The 18,036-nt window shown below is 44.3% G+C and overlaps 1 protein-coding gene across 2 annotated transcripts in view; it reads right to left on the bottom strand.

Annotated features, from left to right (window-relative positions):
• Positions 1-15,799, bottom strand: part of MOCOS (molybdenum cofactor sulfurase) — a 393,375-nt gene extending 377,576 nt beyond the window's left edge. For both annotated transcript variants that reach the window (XM_075316537.1, XM_075316536.1), the window contains exon 1: positions 15,613-15,799. In XM_075316537.1, coding sequence (XP_075172652.1) covers positions 15,613-15,754 — 142 coding nt within the window. In that variant the 5' untranslated portion in view covers positions 15,755-15,799. The remainder of the gene's footprint in view (positions 1-15,612) is intronic.
• Between the last annotated feature and the right edge of the window lie 2,237 nt (positions 15,800-18,036).

Raw genomic sequence — 18,036 nt, forward strand, 5'->3', positions numbered from 1 at the left:
GTCATCTGTGATACAACTCTCACACATTGCATTACTGCTACCATAGGGGTCATAATACACCCCCGCTCATCATAGAAATAGATTGCGCAACGTCACATATTACACCACTGCTCCCACTGAAGTGTATGGAGCAGGGCCACACATCTAATCCAATCTTGTGTGATACACTACACTGATCTATATAACCCCAGAATGTGATAGTTTGCATATGAATTGCATCAAGTGACACTGGGAAGAGACAGAAGGAGTAATTGTGACCTCACGTGTGGCCTGTGATTCCGCGTTGTCCTATTTTCATTTTCCATTGACCAAATATTTGACTTGTCGTGATTCAGGAGAAAACATAACAAGGAGGAATAGGAGGAATATTAGTTGCTTCATACATGAATAAAGCCAAATTGTAAAAGTAACAGCTATTGACACACCTTTCCATTTTTGCGCCACCAAGGCACTTGTTAGTAACAGAAGTAGCAACAGCAGACACAGAAGCCACAACACAGATGTCGTGTCAAAGACTGAAATATTGGGAGATCAATGCAGCACACTGAAAACTACCCCATGGCTTAGTCTGCACACTCTGCAACTGGGGTGGAAAAGTAATTGGAGATCCATCACTTGTTCATCTGGATGAAAGTTAAGTGGTCTACATTTTCAGGTGGCTGACGGAAGTGATTATCCATCCGGACACCACCAGCAGCGCTGAAGACACGTTCTGAGACAACAATGGCTGCTGGGCATGACAACGCCTCCATGGCATGCCTGTGGAGCTCAAGCTACTCTTCCATTTTTGAACACCAAAATGCTAAAGGGGCCAACCTCCCAACTCCCTGATGGCATCAATTTCGAGTACTAGATAGTCCTGCAGCATCCTCTCCAGTCATTCACTGTGTGTCAGACTTGTACTCTGCTCTGCTAGTGTCCTGGATAGTCTAAAAAATGTGAGCCACAACTGACAGAAATTGGTTCTTCCACTTAAACTACTGCTGCTAATGTTTTTGTGATGACAACTTGACGTTCTTGGGATTGTAAGTCTAGAACTGCGATGCACACTGTGTGACTCACTGCTGCCTTGGGGGAAAACCACTCTCAAGATTGTATACAAGTTTGTTTCAATACTCTAGCATGCCAGTTTATCTTTCCAGGGAGGTAGCATCTGGCTACATTTACTCTTGTACCATGGATCTAACAGAGTGGGAACCCAAGAGTCAGCACTATTTCTTATCATAACAATACGAGCATCATGTTGTAGCAAAAAGGTGCTCATCGGGTGCTTCCATGAGGTCCAAGTACATGGTGTGTTGGTGGTGGGGTAACACTTAGGGGCACTTTGCACACTACGACATCGCAGGTGCGATGTCGGTGGGGTCAAATTGAAAGTGACGCACTTCCGGCGTCGCTCTCGACATCGTAGTGTGTAAAGCATTTTTAATACGATTAACAAGCACAAAAGCGTCGTAATCATATCATCGGTGTAGCGACGGTCATTTCCATGAATTGGGAAAGACCAATGTTACGATGTTGTTCCTCGTTCCTGCAGCAGCACACATCGCTGTGTGTGAAGCCGCAGGAGCGAGGAACATCTCCAACCTGCGTCCCGGCCGGCTATGCGGAAGGAAGGAGGTGGGCGGGATGTTTACGTCCTTCTCATCTCCGCCCCGCCGCTTCTATTGGCCGCCTGCCGTGTGATGTCGCTATGATGCCGCACGACCCGCCCCCTTAGGAAGGAGGTCAGAGCGATGTCGCTGGGCAGGTGAGTGCATGTGAAGCTGCCGTAGCGATAATGTTCGCTACGGCAGCTATCACCATGATATCGCAGCTGCGACGGGGGCGGGGACTATCACGCTCGGCATCGCAGCATCGGCTTGCGATGTCATAGTGTGCAAAGTGCCCCTTAAGCTTGTTTCCTCCATCCACTCCCACCAAATACGGATAAGTGAGAAGGAATCAATATCTTCTTCATCTCCTGACTGTTGCATGCCCATCACCTCTTTCTCCTGATCCTGCATTTCGTCCTCATCTCTTGCACCTTCAATAACAGTTTCTCTGGTACCATGAGCCCTGTCGATTGCTGTACTACACCTGCTAATTCCACCCACCTGTGCAACGACAGTACAGATCTTAAAGATATTGGTATCCCTTCCACATTCTCCTCTGCTTCCTCATTCTCCTCTGGGACCACCACCTCCTCTTGCAGACTATTTAAACTGTGCTTCCACATGTAGATGACTGGAATAGTCAGGCTGTTGATGGCATCATCAATGCTAACCATTTTAATAACTGTTTGGAAAGTGCAGAAGTGTGCAGAGGTCATTCATGTTTGCCCACTCTGTAAGCGTGATCTTCCACATGCCCGGACTGCATTGACCCAGGTTATGCGTCATTACATACTACACCAGGGCTTGTCACTGCTGCCACAGTTGCTGCAACATGTGCAGAGTGGAATTCCGTTGTGTCGGCACTTTGCATATTAACCGGTTAACCAGTAGGCCGAAATACCTCTGTAGCGTTGCAGGTTGATGGGCCACAGGGTGCAAATGGTGGAAGTGAGTATGCAGCAACCGTGCCTTCTGTAGCGTAATCTGGCAGGCATACTGGCCTAGAAATTACTGTACAAGGTTGAGGACATGAGTAATGCAAGGCACATGTGTGAGGTTGCCCCGGCCTAGGGTCACCACCATGTTCACACTGTTATTGCACACGGCCTTCCCTGGCTTCAGTGGAGACAGCCATTGCTGAAACTTGGACTGGATAGCTGTCCACAACTCTGCAGCTGGTTGACTGCAATCTCCAATGCTTTCTTATTTAAACACTGCTTGATTGCCGTGAGCCCTGACTGAACTGTATGGAGGTGGGGGAATTCTCTCTTGACTGTTTTAATCTGTGTCATATTAAGGAAGAAGTTCAGGGTGGAAGTGGAGGCCCTAAAGGAGGTGGAAGAGGCGAAAGCAGTAGAGGAAGTGGCAGACACAGAAATTTGTCTTGCAAACCTGGGGGATTTCAATACTGGTAGAACAGCCCCTTCCCCCATGCCCCCCAGCCACCAGAGTCACCCAGTGACCTGACAGCAAGATGTAACGCCACTGGCCGTGCTTGCTCATCCAGGTGTCAGTGGTGAAATGTACCCTGACAGACACGTTTTTCAAGTAATGCCTGATGCCTGTGACATGATGGTGTAGCACAGTCGCAGCTTTATTAGAGAAGTAATGTCGACTGGTACTGTGGGACAGCAACGGCCATCAGCTTTTGGAAACTGTATCTAACACATAAAAGTATGGACTGCGGTAGAGAAGCGCAATAGGGTCTTATACAACAAAAACGTAAGGTAATAAAGGTAGAAAACTCACCTATAGGGATTGTGCTAGGTTGTGTATCTAACAGATGGAAAGGCAGTATTTGTGTATCAACTAAGTGCATCTATAAGTGTACTTTAATGAAATAGACCAGAATTGAACCATAACAGGACTGAAGTTAACTGGATAGTCACTGTTAACAATGGTTGTGTTTCGTTCCACTCTCACTTCTATAGTCCTTCACTTCCTAATATTCCCACTAATTCCTATAGCTAGCAATGAACTAGTCATCTCTCCTCCATCCTTCCCATCCATCTCACCTTCTCCTCAGAACTGATGTTCAGCATAAAATCCTCTGTCTACAGACACACAGCCACTTCATGGCCTCTACTGCTCCCACCTACGGTACTAACACTCTCGCTGATTCTCCTCACTGATCGTCATATCTCTCCAACTGCCGGCCCTCCTCACCACATCTCCACAGTAGCCCTCATACACAATATACTATGACTTTCTGCAAACTTTCTAACCTCATACCCATTCACCCAGCCCCCGTTCCACGAGTCCTACTAACGGCAGCATGCTCTATCTGTAACAAACTTTCATACATTCATGATCTTTTCATTACTAACAAACTTTCCTTCCTCGCCATCAATGAAACCTGGCCCACCCCTTCTGACATAATCTCTCCTACTGCACTTTCTTCTAATAGTTTCCATCTTTCTCACAGCCCCCTACCCAGCAAAAAACACTGTTGAGTAGTTGGTTTTCTCCTGTCAGAAAACTACTCCCTCAACCCAATTCCACTGCTACCATTCTTTTACTACTGTGAAAACCTTCAAAAGAAACCTGAAAACCTACCTCTTCCAACAAGGCTACAACCTGCACTTAACCGCAGTCCACTAGTCCGCTGCACGACCAGCTCTACCCTCACCTATTGAATCCTAACCCATCCCCTGTAGACTGTGATCCCTCGCGAAAAGGGTTCTTTTTCCTCCTGTACCAGTCTGTGCCTTGTATTGTCCATGAGTATTGTACTTGTTTTATTATGTATAAATTGTTTCATATATAAAGGGTAAAAACTGAGTAGTTTTTTACAAAGTTGGTAGATAACGTAAGCTGGGTCATGCTTTGTGGTCTCAAAAAAGGCCCAGGCTAGGAAACCCTTGCCACCCATACAAACTTCCCACTCCTCACCCTGAGAGTCACCATCATCCTCTTCCTGCCATGGCAGCACTGTACAGTATGCATGCAACTGATACTGAATCTGAATGTCATTATGTTCCCCTCCAGCCTCGGGAGTTAACGTCTCATGATGAGGGTTGGTATTCTGGTCAGACCCTACTTTGTCCAGCCACGGATCCGACAAAGATTTTGGCTATCGTTGTAGATCCTTTCCTCCTCTAGAGCTTGTTAATCTTTGGAGCAGAGCTCTGATGTCAATGGAATAGACTGTGTGAACAACTCTACAGACTCGTGCATGTGTGTTTCTCCATAGTCAGTTGGGCAGTTAGAGATCAGTGACATTGGTGGAAAACAAGGGTAATTGGAGTGCCACCTCTGAGGACTGTAATGCATGTGATGTCGAGGTGGAGGTAGAGGAGGAGAGGCTCTTGATGCATCATTTGCCATCCAATGTAGCACATGCTCTTTCTGGGTGTCATCTACAAGTCATACCACTGTACAGCTGCCAAAGAAAGGGAGTCAAGTAACCCCTACACTAACAGAAGTTGTCAGCTGTCTTTAGATAGGACAAGCTAGTATTTGTTCAGTAGAGCTTTCAGTAACTATACCACCTACCCCACGTACACCTCAAACACCACTCCTATTCTCCCAATGCATTTTAATAGAAACTCTGCCTGATTGCGCTGGGCCCTGGCTGCACTGTATGGAGGTTGGGAGGATTCTTTCTGAGCTGTTGGAATGGAGGGTCACATTAAGGGACCTCTTCTGTCACTCCTGTCATTCATCCAATATTTCTTAGGTTAATAGTCTAAGAAGTTAATTGCTGTCCCACAACAGTGTGGCTCCACTGTAAAATGGTTTGAGTTGATTTGGTAGATTTTAGGTCCCCTAAAGATGTTATCTATGCCTTTTCTTTAGCCTCCCATTGAATTAAATGTGTACGGCTAGGCTCATCGAACTGTTCGGCAAACCGTTCGTGAAAAACAATCGTGTTTGACGAATCTGAATCGAGGCTCGGCTGGTTCGCTCTTCTCTAGTTAATAATGCAAATGCAGCCAATAAAATCGGATGCTACACAGATGATTTCTCAGGGATCTGAATTATTTTCTGCACCCATAGACTTGTATAGGTGATTCCCATTTGACATAAGGAAGGGACTAGGGCATGCAGCAATTTTTTTTACACAAACACTTAGGGGCACTTTGCACACTGCGACATCGCAGGTGCGATGTCGGTGGGGTCAAATTGAAAATGACGCACTTCCGGCATCGCATGCGACATCGCAGTGTGTAAAGCCTGGATGATACGATTAACGAGCGCAAAAGCGTCGTAATCGTATCATCGGTACAGCGTCGGCGTAATCCATAATTACGCTGACGCAATGGTCCGATGTTGTTCCTCGCTCCTGCGGCAGCACACATCGCTGTGTGTGAAGTCGCAGGAGCGAGGAACATCTCCTACCGGCCTCACTGCGGCTTCCGTAGGATATGCGGAAGGAAGGAGGTGGGCAGGATGTTTACATCCTGCTCATCTCCGCCCCTCCGCTCTGATTGGCCGCCTGCCGTGTGACGTCGCAGTGACGCCGCACGACCCGCCCCCTTAACAAGGAGGCGGGTCGCCGGCCACAGGGACGTCGCACGGCAGGTGAGTGTGTGTGTGAAGCTGGCGTAGCGATAACTTTCGCTACGCCAGCTATCACCAAATATCGCTGCTGCAACGGGGGCGGGCACTATCGCACTCGGCATCGCAGCATCGGCCTGCGATGTCGTAGTGTGCAAAGCCCGCCTTAGTCCATGTAAAACACTGTCATCTGACCAGACTCATTGAATTACATTAGTTAGCATCCTGTCTGATTGTTACTTGGACAGCACATGTCTATACAATTCATTGGAACAAACCCTTAAGCCAATGGAAGAACATACATAAATCTCAAATCGTAAGTATAAAAAAGCTCAACAAACACATAAAATACAAATAAAAGTATACAGTGATTCATGAACCAGATTACAGTATCCTGACCTGAACACAACAGTTTCATTGGCATTTATGGCCCGCAGACCCCATGATGATCGCAGCTCTATGCCTGGGGCCGGGGCCGGCGCTAGCAGGCCTTCACTACAATTGAATCATTTGCGGTGCCGTGCAGAGGAGCTTTCTGCATTATACCAATGGTTGCTGCCCGACAATCAGATGCAAGGAAGTGACGTCGCTGTATGACGTCACCTCCTTGCATATGATTGGTCAGCGGCAGCCATTGGTATAATGCAGACAGCTCCTCGGCGTGGCACTGCAAATGATTCAATTGTAGTAAAGTCCTGCCGGCGCCGGCCCCAGGTATAGAGCTGCGATAGTCACGGGCCGCAACAAGCAGGTATGTGCTCACGATCAGGACCCGCTGTGTCTTAGACGCAGCAGGAACTGACCTGCGGGGCCGCAAGTCTCCTCCTAGGAGACTGCAGCTGCCCGTACCCGCGATCAGGGTTTGCGGCGCTGCGGTCTCCTTGCTGTGTTCTCCCTAGGGAGGGCATGTGACTCCGCAGCATAAATTCACATGCTGTGGCCTCTGCAAGCCGCACCGCAGGTCAGTTTTCACTGCTGGCCGCACAAGAACAGTGGGCATGGGATTTTTAGAAATCCCATCCACTGTACTTGTACTGTATATCACAGGGTTTTGGATGCAGCTGACACACGCTGCATTCAAAACGCTGCAAACACTGATCGTGGGCACGCAGGGAACGGAGGAAAGGTGAGGAGAATTTTTTTTTTGCGTATTACTAAAGGATGGCCACAATGCCACAAGGATGAGCACAATACTGCAGGGTACAATACTACAGGGCACAATACTGTAGGGCACAAGGATTGGCACAGTACTGCAGGACACAATACTACAGGGCACAAGGAAAGGCACAATACTGCAGGACACAATACTGCAGGGCACAATACCATAAGTATGGGCACAATACTATAGGGCACAATTCTGCAGGACACAAGGATGAGCACAATACTACAGGGCACAATACTACAAGGATGGGCATAAAACTACTACTGGGCACAATACTACAAGAATGGGCGCAATACTACTGGGCACAATACTACAAGGATGGGCACAATACTGGGCACAATATTACAAAGATGGGCACAATACCACACGGATGGGCACAATACCACAAGGATGGGCACAATACTACTGGGCAAAATACTACAAAGATGAGCAAAATACTACTGGGCAAAATACCACAAGGATGAGCACAATACTACTGGGCACAATATTACAAGGATGGGCACAATACCACAAGTATGAGCACAATACCACAATGATGGGCACAATACTACAGGGATGAGCACAATACTACATACAGGGATGAGCACAGTACTACTGGGCACAATTTTACAAGGATGGGCACAATAGCATAAGGATGAGCACAAAACTACTGGGCACAATACTACAAGGATGGGCACAATACTGGGCACAATATTACAAAGATGGGCACAATACCACAAGGATGGGCACAATACCACAAGGATGGGCACAATACTACTGGGCAAAATACCACAAGGATGAGCACAATACTACTGGGCACAATATTACAAGGATGGGCACAATACCACAAGGATGGGCACAATACCACAAGGATGGGCACAATACTACTGGGCAAAATACTACAAAGATGAGCAAAATACTATTGGGCAAAATACCACAAGGATGAGCACAATACTACTGGGCACAATATTACAAGGATGGGCACAATACCACAAGTATGAGCACAATACCACAATGATGGGCACAATACTACAGGGATGAGCACAATACTACATACAGGGATGAGCACAGTACTACTGGGCACAATTTTACAAGGATGGGCACAATAGCATAAGGATGAGCACAAAACTACTGGGCACAATACTACAAGGATGGGCACAATACTGGGCACAATATTACAAAGATGGGCACAATACCACAAGGATGGGCACAATACCACAAGGATGGGCACAATACTACTGGGCAAAATACCACAAGGATGAGCACAATACTACTGGGCACAATATTACAAGGATGGGCACAATACCACAAGGATGGGCACAATACCACAAGGATGGGCACAATACTACTGGGCAAAATACTACAAAGATGAGCAAAATACTACTGGGCACAATATTACAAGGATGGGCACAATACCACAAGTATGGGCACAATACCACAATGATGGGCACAATACTACAGGGATGAGCACAATACTACATACAGGGATGAGCACAGTACTACTGGGCACAATTTTACAAGGATGGGCGCAATAGCATAAGGATGAGCACAAACCTTCTGGGCACAATATTACAAGGATGGGCACAATACTACAAGGATGGGCACAATACTGGGCACAATACCACAAGGATGGGCACAATGCTACAGGGATGGGCACAATACTACAAGGATGGGCACAATACTACAATGATGAGCACAATACCACAAGGATGGGGGACATTACTACAGGGCACACAAATGGGGACATTACTACAAGATGTTGGCTAAGATTACTATCTGATGCTGCTAATTTTAAAACAATATTAGAAGGTGATAAAATTCAAAATAAAGCATGATTTTTTTTTCGCCATTAAAAATGCTTTTATATATATATATATATATATATATATATATATATATAAACTTAATTAAACAAAAAAGTGCAGGTTTGTTATAATAAACATGCAAAAATGTTCAAAAAAGTGATCAATGATGTATAGAAAAAAACATGGATTCATTAAAAATGTCACTTTGTCCTTCAAAGAATGCGACCCCTCTCAATTTTTTTTTTATGCGGCCCATACACCCAGCAGAGTTTGAGACCCCTACTCTACAGGATAGAAATAGATTGTCAGAAGAGCTTATACTCTGCATGCCAGAGATAGGACCCTGAAGAATATAAGCGCTCCCACATCACAGAAGAGTAAAGGTGGTGTCACACACAGCGACAACGACAACGACGTCGCTGCTACGTCACCATTTTCTGTGACGTTGCAGCGACGTCCCGTCGCTGTCGCTGTGTGTGACATCCAGCAATGAGCTGGCCCCTGCTGTGAGGTCGCCGCTCGTTGCTGAATGTCCAGCTTCATTTTTTGGTCGTCACTCTCCCGCTGTGACGCACAGATCGCTGTGTGTGACAGCGAGAGAGTGACGAAATGAAGCGAGCAGGGAGCAGGAGCCGGCATCTGGCAGCTGCGGTAAGCTGTAACCAAGGTAAACATCGGGTAACCAAGGTGGTTACCCGATATTTACCTTCGTTACCAGCCTCCGCCGCTCTCACGCTGCCAGCTCCTGCTCTCTGCACATGTAGCTGCAGTACACATCGTGTAATTAACCCGATGAATACTGTAGCTAGGAGAGCAAGGAGCCAGCGCTAAGCAGTGTGCGCAGCTCCCTGCTCTCTGCACTGTGACATGTAGCTGCAGTACACATCGGGTTAATTAACCCGATGTGTACTGTAGCTAGGAGAGCAGGGAGCCAGCGCTCAGTGTGCGCGGCTCCCTGCTCTCTGCACATGTTGCAGCACAGCGACGCGTGTCGTTATGATCGCTGCTTCGGCTGCTGTGTTTGACAGCTAAGCAGCGATCATAAAAGCGACTTACAAGGTCGCTACTACGTCACAGAAAATGGTGACGTAACAGCGACGTCGTTGTCGCTGTCGTTAAGGCTATGTGCGCACTGGGAAATGGAATTTTCTTGAGAAAATTCCGCATGCTCTCAAAGATTACCGCACCCGCGGTAAAAAACCGCGGCAAACCGCACCCGAAAACCGCATGCGGTTTGCCGCGGTTTTACCGCGGTATTGTTCGCGGTATTGCCGCGGTGTTGCCGCGTGCGGGTTGGGATGTGCTTTATTGCATTCAATGCAATAAAGCACATTGAAAAAAAAAAAAAAAAAAAAGTCATTTAATTCTGAGATAGTAGATAGATAGACAGAAGAATAGATAGAGGGATAGATAGATAGACAGACAGATAGAGGGATAGATAGATAGAGGACAGATCGCTACATTTCCCACGGTCGGCAGTGAGTTCACATTACCGGCCGTGGGAAATGACCGGTAATTACCTCTGCTGTCTGCTGCATTCATTCAGCGCTGTGACAGTCGCGGCTGGATGTAAGCAGCGCAGGACCTGTGGATTACGCCGGAGCTTTGTTTCAGGAGGGGTTAATAAAATGGTGAACGAGGCTTGTTTGTTTTATTTAAAATAAAGGATTTTTCGGTGTCTGTGTTTTTTCACTTTACTTACGGGTTGATCAAGTCAGCTGTCACATAGACGCTGCCATGATCAAGCCTGGAGTTAATGGCGGTGATCCACCACCATTAACCCCTTGTATTACCCTGCTGCCACTGCTACACGGCAGCAAGAAGAGCTGAGGACACGCCGGTGCTGCCGCATAATGCATGCGACAGTCCCGGGGCAGCTGCGGCTGATATTCTCGGCTGCGGGAGGGGGAGTGAGGCGGGGGACATTAACCCTGCCCCTCTCCCTCCCCAGCCTGAGAATACCGGGTCGCCGCTGTGTGCTTACCTCGGCTGGATGGTAAATATGCAGCGGAGCCCACGTTCTTTGTTTTCTATATTTCCGTTTTCTTTCTATGTGTGTTCTATGTGTCTGTGATGTGTCTGTGTCTGTGATGTGTGTGTGTTTACTCTCTGCATGGCTTCCTCTTCCTGTAATGACATCACTTCCCTGCAAAACCGCAGACAAGCGATGTACATTACCGGAGGTAAACCGCAAAATACCGCAGGGAGTAACGCAGGAAAACGCAGTGAACCGCACAGAATTTGCTGCCTGCGTTATTCCCTGCGGGATTTCCAGATTACATTGGAGTCAATGGAATGAAATCCCGCAGCGATGTGCGGAAAAGAAGTGACATGCAATTGTTTTTGCTGCGGGATTGCCGCAGCAAAACATGCAGCTGTCAAATTCCGCCCAGTGCGCACAGGATTTTTTTTGTCCATAGGTTTTGCTGGTGATTCACTGCAGAGATGTTATGAACATTTTCTGCAGCGAAACATGCAGCAAAACCGCAAAAAATCCGCGGCAAAATCCGGTAAGTGCGCACATAGCCTTAGTGTGACCCCAGCTTAAGTGACAGACACAGTGGAGATGGAAAATGACTGTGCTCTACTGGAAACAACTCATCTGTGATGGCCTGTGTACTAACCACCATTGTACACGGTAGGATAAGCTGATAAATGTCATACTGCAGGGCATTAAAACATGGAGGTGTACAGGAGAAAGGGATTTTTGCCGCGCTCACACCACACTGCTCGATTAAATTAGATTTATGTCTTTTTATTCTATTGTAGGCACAGGTCAAAGCATTTCGAGGCACACTGCCCTCTTCATCAAGACAGCAAGCCAAAAGAACATAAATATAACTATGACTATACTTATGTTCTTTTGGCTTGCTGTCCTGATGAAGAGGGCTGCAAAAAAGGCAAAAATCCTTTCTCCTGTACATCTCCATGTTTTAACCTTGGGGAGCTGCAGCTGACCACCCCAAATCAGCTAAAATAGGGGTTGCGACTGGCACAACCGCTATAGGTGAGTGAACCTGACATCTATGCTTAAGTGTTTTACCGGTTAAGACGCTATTACGCTTATTTCTTCTGCAGTGTTTTTACCATACTTCAAGGCATTATGAGGAATAGAAACACACAATAGCCCTCTCTCTGATGCTTCAGCAGTGCAGGAAATGTGCAGAGCAAGGTTTTTAGTTTTTACAAACAGCAAATTGAATCTCAGAATATGTAATGTCCTGTAAAATTGCGAATTTCAGAAAATTCGACTCAAACTTGCTCCTCCGCAGATTGATCAGCTCATCTGTACTTCCATTGAATTTCATAGAAAGTCCACACTGCTTTTCATGTAGTGAATTTTCATACAGAGAGGTTTTGAAAACCTTGCCAAGGAAAAAAAACACATTCCTTCTTTGATATTGATTCCTCATGAAATCTGCTCCTTTACACTTTACACTATTAACCCCAAAAAACATTGATAAAGCTGCTTCAAAAACTGCAAAACAAACCTGCAGAATAAAAGCTAGATAAACTGCATTAAATCTAAAATCCTGGCACTCCACATGGGTTAACATGGATTTCTATTGGAAAATACGTGTGATTATTGAGCCTTAATAAATGCAGTGTGATTATTGATCCTTAAATGCGGTGTGATTATTGATCCTTAATAAATGCAGTGTGATTATTGATCCTTAATAAATGCAGTGTGATTATTGATCCTTAATAAATGCGGTGTGATTATTGATCCTTAATAAATGCAGTGTGATTATTGATCCTTAATAAATGCGGTGTGATTATTGATCCTTAATAAATACAGTGTGATTATTGATCCTTAATAAATGCGGTGTGATTATTGATCCTTAATAAATACAGTGTGATTATTGATCCTTAATAAATGCAGTGTGATTATTGATCCTTAAATGCGGTGTGATTATTGATCCTTAATAAATGCAGTGTGATTATTGATCCTTAATAAATACAGTGTGATTATTGATCCTTAATAAATGTAGTGTGATTATTGATCCTTAAATGCGGGGTGATTATTAATCCTTAATAAATGCTGTGTGATTATTGATCCTTAATAAATGCAGTGTGATTATTGATCCTTAATAAATGCAGTGTGATTATTGATCCTTAAATGCAGTGAGATTATTGATCCTTAATAAATGCGGTGTGATTATTGAGCCTTAATAAATGCGGTGTGATTATTGATCCTTAATAAATGCAGTGTGATTATTGATCCTTAAATGCAGTGAGATTATTGATCCTTAATAAATGCGGTGTGATTATTGAGCCTTAATAAATGCGGTGTGATTATTGAGCCTTAATAAATGCGGTGTGATTATTGATCCTTAATAAATGCAGTGTGATTATTGATCCTTAATAAATGCAGTGTGATTATTGATCCTTAATAAATGCGGTGTGATTATTGAGCCTTAATAAATGCTGTGTGATTATTGAGCCTTAATAAATGCGGTGTGATTATTGAGCCTTAATAAATGCGGTGTGATTATTGATCCTTAATAAATGCAGTGTGATTATTGATCCTTAATAAATGCGGTGTGGTTATTAATCCTTAATAAATGCAGTGTGATTATTGAGCCTTAATAAATGCAGTGTGATTATTGAGCCTTAATAAATGCAGTGTGATTATTGATCCTTAAATGCAGTGAGATTATTGATCCTTAATAAATGCGGTGTGATTATTGAGCCTTAATAAATGCGGTGTGATTATTGAGCCTTAATAAATGCGGTGTGATTATTGATCCTTAATAAATGCGGTGTGATTATTGAGCCTTAATAAATGCAGTGTGATTATTGAGCCTTAATAAATGCAGTGTGATTATTGATCCTTAAATGCAGTGAGATTATTGATCCTTAATAAATGCGGTGTGATTATTGAGCCTTAATAAATGCGGTGTGATTATTGAGCCTTAATAAATGCGGTGTGATTATTGAGCCTTAATAAATGCAGTGAGATTATTGATCCTTAATAAATGCGGTGTGATTATTGAGCCTTAATAAATGCGGTGTGATTATTGAGCCTTAATAAATGCGGTGTGATTATTGAGCCTTAATAAATGCAGTGAGATTATTGATCCTTAATAAATGCGGTGTGATTATTGATCCTTAATAAATGCAGTGTGATTATTGATCCTTAAATGCAGTGAGATTATTGATCCTTAATAAATGCGGTGTGATTATTGAGCCTTAATAAATGCGGTGTGATTATTGAGCCTTAATAAATGCGGTGTGATTATTGAGCCTTAATAAATGCAGTGAGATTATTGATCCTTAATAAATGCGGTGTGATTATTGAGCCTTAATAAATGCGGTGTGATTATTGAGCCTTAATAAATGCGGTGTGATTATTGAGCCTTAATAAATGCAGTGAGATTATTGATCCTTAATAAATGCGGTGTGATTATTGATCCTTAAATGCGGTGTGATTATTGAGCCTTAATAAATGCGGTGTGATTATTGATCCTTAATAAATGCGGTGTGATTATTGATCCTTAATAAATGCAGTGTGATTATTGATCCTTAATAAATGCAGTGTGATTATTGATCCTTAATAAATGCGGGGTGATTATTGATCCTTAATAAATGCAGTGGGATTATTAATCCTTAATAAATGCTGTGTGATTATTGATCCTTAATAAATGCAGTGTGATTATTGATCCTTAATAAATGCGGTGTGATTATTGATCCCTAATAAATGCAGTGTGATTATTGATCCTTAATAAATGCAGTGTGATTATTGATCCTTAATAAATGCAGTGTGATTATTGATCCTTAATAAATGCAGTGTGATTATTGATCCTTAATAAATGCGGTGTGAATATTGATCCTTAATAAATGCTGTGGGATTATTAATCCTTAATAAATGCAGTGTGATTATTGATCCTTAATAAATGCGGTGTGATTATTGATCCCTAATAAATGCAGTGTGATTATTGATCCTTAATAAATGCAGTGTGATTATTGATCCTTAATAAATGCAGTGTGATTATTGATCCTTAATAAATGCAGTGTGATTATTGATCCTTAATAAATGCGGTGTGAATATTGATCCTTAATAAATGCTGTGGGATTATTAATCCTTAATAAATGCAGTGTGATTATTGATCCTTAATAAATGCGGTGTGATTATTGATCCCTAATAAATGCAGTGTGATTATTGATCCTTAATAAATGCAGTGTGATTATTGATCCTTAATAAATGCAGTGTGATTATTGATCCTTAATAAATGCAGTGTGATTATTGATCCTTAATAAATGCGGTGTGAATATTGATCCTTAATAAATGCTGTGGGATTATTAATCCTTAATAAATGCAGTGTGAATGTACCGGTACTTACAGTTTTCTGTTATACAATCGTTTACACAACGGAATAATGCTATGTATTGTGAATAATATTACAACAGCTGTTCACATGTATCATGTTACACACGACTCATTAGGAAGTTGCTGTATGGCTTCTTCCTCTGCTGTCCACACAGCTGTATATATGGAGGGGCTGCACAGTGTGGGCAACTAGTCAATATGCAGCGCAGGGCAGAGCTCTTATTATAAGTGCAGACTTACCTCCAATCCTGCTGAACTCTTTTTTCCTCATGTCTTGGATAGTGCCTCCATATCCATAATCAGATGCATTCTTACAATGCTTCTGAAAATGAGAGAAGGAAAGCAAATCTTCCAGATTCATGGCTGTCTGCTCTTTCTTCATGTGATCAACACTGTCTGTCAATGAGAAACTTGGGAGCAAACTTCAGGAAAGTGAATCAGGAAGAAGTGAAAGTGAATGGGAGGAGCGAGCAGCTGACAGGATCACAACAAGACTGGTAGTGCAGTGACTGGCCACAGTCTGCACATGTGTGTATATATAGTGGAGTGGTCACAAGAGGAGAGGAGCGAAGCATGTGAGGCGCAATGTGTGTACACCACATGATGGCCCGGTCGGACAAGTTTAACTTGTTTATCATATAAAGAAACAATGAAGCGTAATGGTGCTATTGTCTATTCAAACCTCGTAAAAATTGAGATAACTTGCTAAAATTAAATGTATCAATCTAAATATACATATAGTACACCACCCATCATACACCTTGTACAATGCCAGCGTAATACTGTGTGCACACCCTAAAGCCTGCTATACACGTTACAATTTCGCATACGATTTGCAACGCACCCATCGTATGTGTGGCACGTTCAATTTGTTGAACGTGCCGCACAAACGATTAACCCCCGTCACACGTACTTACCTTCCATATGACCTCGATGTGGGTGGCGAACGTCCACTTCCTGGAGTGGGAGGGACAATCGGCGTCACATCGACGTCACGCGGCAGCCGGCCAATAGAAGCGGAGGGGCGGAGCTGAGCGGGACGTAAACATCCCGCTCACCTCCTTCCTTCTGCATTGTGGGCCGGGAGCCGCAGGACGCTGGTAAGATCTGTTCATCGTTCCCGGGGTGTCACACACTGTGATGTGCGCTACCCCGGGTACGATGAACAATCTGACGTTCAATTCTAGAGAAGGTACGATGTGTATGCGATGAACGTTTTAACGTTCAATCGCAATCGCACGTACCTATCACACACTGCAATGTAATTTACGATGCTGGATGTGCGTCACTTACGACGTGACCCCGCCGACACATTGTAAGATACATTGCAGCGTGTAAAGCGGGCTTAAGAGAGATTTGCAAATAAGGTTTTGTAAATTTCCCTTACATTCACTGAGCTTTATGAGGACACAAGTGCAAGTAACACAAACGCGCAGGATTAATGCCATCCCATTGTTTCACAAAAAAAAAATTCCAGCAGCTTTACAGCTTTACAGTGAGTAGAAAAAAGTGACAATTTAACTTGTTGCTGTTGTTAGGACATTCATTCCTATAAGGAAATGTGGAAGCCAGTTTACCATCCTGTCTTGGAGGCGCTGCCAGCTGCCAACACAATGTCACCATAGAATTAGCTCTATGTGTATTGTGTAATGATAAAAGAAAGTGTAACATGCCAATATACTGCCACATGAAAATTTGGTTTTGCATTCATTCTTCTTTTCTGGTAAAAACCTACAGTGGCATAAATAAGTACTTAACATGTCACTTCCTAACATTTCCTAAGTAAATATATGGCCTGAAGAACTACAAGTTCCAGCCACTTCAGACAAGGGCTGCTGTTCGGGCAAGGGCTTAAATTTATGTGCAGGCTGCAAATAAGTGCATAGTTAAACACAATATCATAGTTTGACACTAGAGCGTAGTTTTGTGTTTTCCTTACTAGTCTTCCATAGTTTTTCTCCTTTAATCTGCTTTTCACCATTTAATAGGTGCTCCATTGTGTCAGGTGTGCATCTGTGATGCTCTGGACTAGTCAGGTCGTCACAGGGTTCTGCACAATCTTTCTCTCCCCGTGCAGGGCTCAACCCCCCCATGGTTATGGGTCCCCATCTTACGGTACTGCCTCCACCAGCATGCACAAATCCTTGTAACACCTCACACCACACCTGTCAGGCACACCAGTGGGCTGCTTAAGCTGGAATAGAGCCGCCCACCTAAAGGTCAGGCAGGGAGGTGGGAGGTGACAAGTTCAAGTTAGTTAGCTCCAGGGGAGCGAGTAGAACAGAAGTAGTCCCAGTGAGTGAGGAGCTGGGAGTAGCAGCTCCCCAGAGTTCAGTGGTAGCCCTCGAGCTGTAAAGAGCTCAGAGGAAGCTGGGAGTTGGAGCTCCCAGGGGAGAAGTAACCTAGGTCGCAGACGATGGTCTGGACCCGGAGGAGTCGGAGACCCGGTCGCGGGAGATTGGGACTGGGTGCTTGGCTAGTCTTGGAGGATAGCCAGCAGCCGCAGTTCAATAGCCGGGCTGGGACCAAAGGCACGTCGGGGTACATGGACCCTAGGTCGGGGAGAAGCTTCAAGCAACCCGGCAATTAACCTGCGGAGGACAAGGACTATATGGACTGTTCCCACGAAGCTCAGAGATCGGTGGCACTAGTGCAACGAGGGGG

This window comes from Anomaloglossus baeobatrachus, chromosome 6 (assembly GCF_048569485.1).
Source record: "Anomaloglossus baeobatrachus isolate aAnoBae1 chromosome 6, aAnoBae1.hap1, whole genome shotgun sequence".
Classification (NCBI taxonomy): Eukaryota; Metazoa; Chordata; class Amphibia; order Anura; family Aromobatidae; genus Anomaloglossus; species Anomaloglossus baeobatrachus.